We start from the raw sequence: 6276 nt of genomic DNA on the forward strand, positions 1-6276 counted from the left end.
CATTGATGGTAACATTTATGGAACTCATTTTCTGTAATATCCTCCAAGACCCTCGTCACAGCGTTTTGGAAATCTTGTGTTTTTTTTAATGGTGTCCTTTGACCGCCGTTTTGACTCTTTGAAATAGAAAAAAGTCACACGGAGCGATATCTGGTGATTAAGGTGGCTGTTGTAGTGCTGAAATTTGTTCTGAGGTTAAAAATCGCTGTACTGACAGAGCATTATGGGATGGCGCATTATCGTGATGCAGAATCCAGTTATCAGCAATGTTGGCACAGACACAAAGAACTCTTTTACGAAGTATTTCTAAAATTGCTTTGTAGTAATATTGGTTAACTGTTTATCAGGAGGCACCCACTCTTTATGAACAATTCCCTTGGAATCAAAGAACCACACAAGCATGCATTTCATTTTTGACTTTGACATGCGAGTTTTTTTGGTCTGGGTGATCCCTTTGAGCACCATTGTGAACTTTGCGTTTTGTCTCTGGATCGTACTGAAAAAACCAACTTCCATCACCAGTGATAACACGGCTCAACAATTCTGGATTGGTTTCCGTTTGCTCTAACAGATCGGCTGCCACATTTTTCCTGTTTTCTCGCTGATGTAGTGTGAGATTTTTGGGACCATTTTTGTACAAATCTTTCTCTTACTAAGATCTTCAGTTATTATTAGACTAACCGTTTCTCGATTGATGTTCAGTTCTTCTGGAATCATTTTCACGGATAATCTCCGATCAGATCATACGAGTTCACGCACCCTGGCCAAGTTGACATCCATCCGTGGGTTTGATGGTCGTCCACTGTGCTCTTCATCTTCAACATTGGATCTGCCTTTACTAAACATTTTATGCAAAAGAAAAACTTGAGCTCTTTACATAACCTCCTCTCCAAAAGCCTCCTGAAGCTTACCCTAAGTTGTCGTCGCGTTTTCACCCAATTTAACGCAAAACGAAGTGGCATACCGTTGCGCAATATTATGCGCTTCCGTTTCCGTGACGAGAGACACAAACATGTGTTAACTTATTACAGCACAACTCACGACTGAGCAGTTGCATCGATGTGCTGCTTGGAGTAGAAACGGCTTATAGACCAGGGTCAAAGATATTGTGCCTACGCAAGCCTGCAGGGTTGTCAAATCTTGCTAAGAAAATCAGTCTCATTACTTTATTGTCGCACCTCATATGTTTACCAAGTTTTGTTGAAACCGGTTCTGTGGTTTAGGAAGTGTGGAACACACACACACACACACAAATATTTTTATCATTTTTATAATACTCGTGGATTTCAGAACTTGTACCAGTAAGTTTCAAATGTTTACTTCATGCAACTCTGAACGTGAATGTACAGGTCAGAAACACCTGTCACGACATTCAGATTTATGTTTTCCGTGGATTAACTGAAACCGTCGACGGATCTAGTATGGCCAATTCAACACAGTCCGAGCTTGTATCCAGAGTTATCTCGTCGTCGAGAGGCCTTTAAAATTCAAACCTTTATCTTTCTTTCTAGAGTTTTCTGTAAGACGAAGTTTGAAGATATTGTTCTGGACGGCGGGCAATCGCAGCCAAATGTCCACAGCTTTATAAGAAGGCAAAAAACACCGCTCTGGCAGTAGAAAGTTTTTTTTTATTAAAAACACGATCGGTTTCACGGCAGGTTAGGTTCGTCCTCAGGTGATATAAATTATGTCTACAACATTATTTTACGCTCTCCTGATGCCTCTCACGTAAAGGACAGGTAGAGGCTTCAGGACAGCTTCAAATTATGTTTCTACAGTCAGAGCGCTGTGCTTTGCCTTCTGTAAAAAAGAGAAATGAGAGCTCGTCGAACAGGAGAGACTCACCTCGTGGTGGTGGCGGGACACAGGGCACAGAAGATACGGCCCTTGCAGATGTGTCGGCACAGCCACATCACGCCGGAGCGCACCTCCTCCTGTCAACAGGGTGGTAATAGCACCCATTAATCCTGCAAGGATATGTCACGACATTGCTTAAATTCCCGCCCCCTTTTCCTGAAATTTCAAAAAAATAGGTCTACAACATTAATCAGATATTACTAGCAACTATCATCAACAATTGAACTCGTGCAGATTTTGCTTGTATATAGAGTGACTCAACTGCCCTTACTGATATTGTTTTATGCAGCCCACAATGTTACTTCTGGCTTTCAAAAACCATATACGAGATTTTCATATTATCTCACTAGCTATGCGCAAACTGTTACTCCTACAGCAAAAATGAATAGGACCTTTTTGTATGAAATTTAACGCAGTTAAGCTTTGTACCGGGATACGTCTTTGCTAGAGGCCACGGTTTTCGATTTATTCAAGAGAAACATACAAAAGTGACCCTCAGACGCACCTCCGCCCCTACACTCATCCCTCACCAGTCAACATTTCTAGTACGTTGTTCGCGGCACTCCCTCCTACCATCGTTCAAAAATTTCTGACTACACCAAGTATTCCAGACATTTGACCTTCTCTGGTCTCTATTGATTTGGCTATTACTCCAGCGGCATTCTGACTACACCAAGTATTCCAGACATTTGACCTTTTTTGGTCTCTATTGATTTGGCTATTACTCCAGCGGCATTTGTCGGCTGTTCCGTTAACATTATCAATTAAGCATACCAGTGAGAGTAATGAAAGAATAACGATTTTTGTAAATGTTACACTAAAATTACTTACGTTGACAAACTTAACTCTTACAAGCACAGCAGTTTCGTAGTGATAAGGCTTGATGAATACAATGACGTAATTGTTTATTTTATGCTGTTAAAATTCGCAAAATTGTTAGGTAAAATATTCACAAATATCACTTTTACAAATTGTGTGTGCTCGAATAAGCCGGTGGCATAATAAGGCCAGTCAGTGAAGACCAAGAAAGGACGAATGTGGAAATAATTCGTGTAGTCGCAAATTTTTGTTCAATGGTATGAGGGAGTGTCATCAAGATCATACCGGAAATTTTGACCGCTAGGGAGCAGAATGTGGAACTGGGAGTAAGTTTGAAGATCACTTTTGTACGTTTTTCTTGAATAATTCTAAAAGTATGGACTCTAGCCTAAACATATCTCAATACAAAATTTAACTACGTTAAATATCCTACAAAAAGGTCGTGTTCATTTTTCCGTAGGACTAAGTTGGCGTATAACGAGGGAGAAATACGACAAACTCGAGCGTGTTGTTTGAAAGTCAGCTATAACATTGCAGTTTGCATAAAACGACATTTTCAGCGGCAGCTGAATCAACTTGTATATGGAAAAAAACTCTAATACTTCATTTTATTCCAAATCTTCGACCAATTCCACTATTCTCGTGCAATAATAATTATCTCTGACTTCCAAATATCACATCCTTTATGGCACAGCAAATGTGATACATCATTATTTTTATGTGTTTTTTCAGCTTAAGTTTTGCAACATATTTCAAATTACTGCAGAACTAGTTAAAATTTTTTCTACTTCGAATTTTACAGATTTACAAAGTAAGATAATAAAATCGAAAAATGTTTCTTTTCATATAGTTCAACGGCCTTCACCAATTACTTTACTCTTCCTCCATTGTTCCAGGCGACATTCAATTGTATTGTTTCAACAATGTGTCGTCTCAGCAGCGATCGGCAGCCGTCTTCAGAGCTAAAATAATAAAATGAAGCCTAATTTAAAAAATACAAATGACCTAGAAGAACTTGCGTTTCCATACTGCTTTCAGTAATCTGTAAAAAAAATAAAAAATAATAAAAAAAGAGCGCTGATTTTACGTGCAGCTGACCTAAAGGCTAGGAAACAACAGGCAGCAAAAAAACTGTGAGATAATGACCTTGGCCTTCTCAGGTAACCTGCAGGTGAGGGGCGCTACTTTCTGGATTCACGAACAAATTCCAGCTCCCATTGTGATTAATCCAGCAGGATAACAGGATAACTGGCACTGTCAACGCCTTGGAAGCGGCCAAGCGCAGACCGCCAACGCTCCATTTTTACGTGTGACGAGTCTTGAGCGATGCTTGGGCTACCTCTTCATTAAAGATGGCACTGTGGAATAATGAGCTAGATTGTTCGGTAACGTTTTCTAGTGAAGACACCGACAGCAGCGGCACATATGAGTGAGAACGAAGACGACGAGATCATTGGCACAGAGTTTCCAGGCAGGCACCATCCTCCGAATCTCGGCCGAAGAACAACGCCTGGTCACTCTAATCAACCTTGTGACTCCTGTTCTCTTGAAGTTCTCTCTGCAGTACAGATGATATTTTGCTGCTACTTCCACTCTGCAGAGGTCTTCTGTAGTGATTCAGTTATATCTGGCTCCACATCTCATACTGAGTCCTCCTCCTGTACGTTATCTTCCGGTAGCGTTCTCGCTTCCCGCACAGGGGGTCCCGGTTTAGATTCCGGCGGGGTCAGGGATTTTTCCCTGCCTCGAGATGACTGGGTGTTGTTGTGTCGTCTTCATCATCATCATTCATCCTCATTACGGTCGGAGGAAGGCAATGGCAAACCACCTCCGCTAGGACGTTGCCTAGTACGGTAGTGCGGGTCTCCCACGTCGTCCCCTACGCTCCTCGGAGTATGGGACCTCATCATCATCATATACAGGGTGGTTATAATTAAAATTTCGCCACTTGAGGGAGCCCACATAAAAAAACGAGTAAACGTACGACAATGAAACTTTGTGCAAACATTTTTACTGACATACGGAAGAGAAATAACAAATAAACCGTTGAAAGACACGCATCTTAATTTTAACATGAGAGAGTTATTGAGTAGCATGGTTACGTTGCAGGTGACAAACTTCCTTCAGTGTGACGACCGTCTGCATTCATCTGCATCCACTACAGTTCGGAAACGCACTATAGATTGCTCTACTGCTGCGCGAAACGACGGTGGTCCATGGAATATTCAGCTATCGTGACACAAATCGTGCACTGATTGAAGACTGCACATTCCGTCCAGAATTCTCAGCCATGGCGACAGTAGCTTCTTCAACAATTTGTGGCGCAACTGGCTGTCGGCCTTCCCAAGGATCAATTCCTATATCGCCAGTTAATTCTAACGTTCTCCAACGTGGTGCGGAAAGAGGATTTCTCCGTATTTCTTTAATGTGTCGATACTCACGAGGACCAGTTAGTGCTGTCTTAACTAAAGTGGAATCCGTTGGACACAGCTGGTGCCAAATGACCGTTGAATATTTAAGTGGAAAGAAGGACAACAATCAGTCGCTGAATCCGTAATTTATTGTACATCTATATTTCGACTATAACATGGTCATCATCGGTGCATTACCAGAAGAGTTATATAAGGTGTTTCCGTAAGAGCGAGCAGAATTGTAACAGGACATAAAGAATGCTCCACTGAACAATTTGTGGTTGGGACTTGGGGTCGCAGAAGCCAGCCTAAGCAGATGTGGGAGCAAACTTGTCTACCGCTTTGTCTAGCATTCTTGTTTCTCAGCTTATTTACAACTAACATGCTTACGAGTTTACACATACTGTGCTGTTTATTCAAACGTACATACTTTATTTCCTCAAAGCAAACAAGGAGGACGAGCCTGATTACTCAGAAGTCATGATTCAAGTTTCGTTCACTTTACTTGTCCATAAGGTGGCTCTGTTGTATCGAACTTACATTGTCCGCCTCGCTGTTTGTGAGAGGATGTGGATAGAACATGATGGAGCACAGCCTCACTTCAGTGTGGACGTCCGCATCTATACCAATTCTGTATTTCCTGGTCCCAATATTGGAAAGGGAGGTTCTATTCCATGGTCTGCGAGGTCATCTGAGTCTTCTGGATTATTTCCTATGGGGATATCTAAAGTCACTTGTGTACGAGGCCGTAGTTGATACAGAGATGGAATTAGTCGCCAGAATTATGGCTATCTGTCATGTGACTCGAAACACACCAAGCATGTTTGCCAGGGTGTGTCACAATCTTGTTCGCCGATGTCGTGCTTGCATTGAGGTTGATGGCCGTCAGTTTCAGCACATTTTGTAAGATACAGTACAAACGGTACGTTCATTGTATCAGTGATGGTAGTTGCAGTGAACTGTAACTAATGTAAATAAAAAAGTAGACGATAATGTGATTTTATTCCTATTATCTCCTTAAGATGGTTTATCTGACCACAGGTTCCCTACCTCAAATTGTTCAGTGGAGCATATTCTATGTCATGTTATATATTTGCACGCTCTTACGGAAACACCCTGTTTAGGCATCAACATGTAAGGACATAAGCGTGTGACGGCTATAGTCTAAACATAGATCTGAAATAAATTA

General features: G+C 41.4%; 1 protein-coding gene across 1 annotated transcript in view; it reads right to left on the bottom strand.

The window, feature by feature from the left end:
• The window catches only part of LOC126256435 (troponin I), a 38793-nt gene extending 36880 nt beyond the window's left edge, over positions 1 to 1913 (bottom strand). The window contains exon 1 of the mRNA XM_049955486.1: positions 1846 to 1913. Coding sequence (XP_049811443.1) covers positions 1846 to 1913 — 68 coding nt within the window. The remainder of the gene's footprint in view (positions 1 to 1845) is intronic.
• Positions 1914 to 6276: the final 4363 nt, after the last annotated feature.

Source organism: Schistocerca nitens, chromosome 1, assembly GCF_023898315.1.
Source record: "Schistocerca nitens isolate TAMUIC-IGC-003100 chromosome 1, iqSchNite1.1, whole genome shotgun sequence".
Classification (NCBI taxonomy): domain Eukaryota; kingdom Metazoa; phylum Arthropoda; class Insecta; order Orthoptera; family Acrididae; genus Schistocerca; species Schistocerca nitens.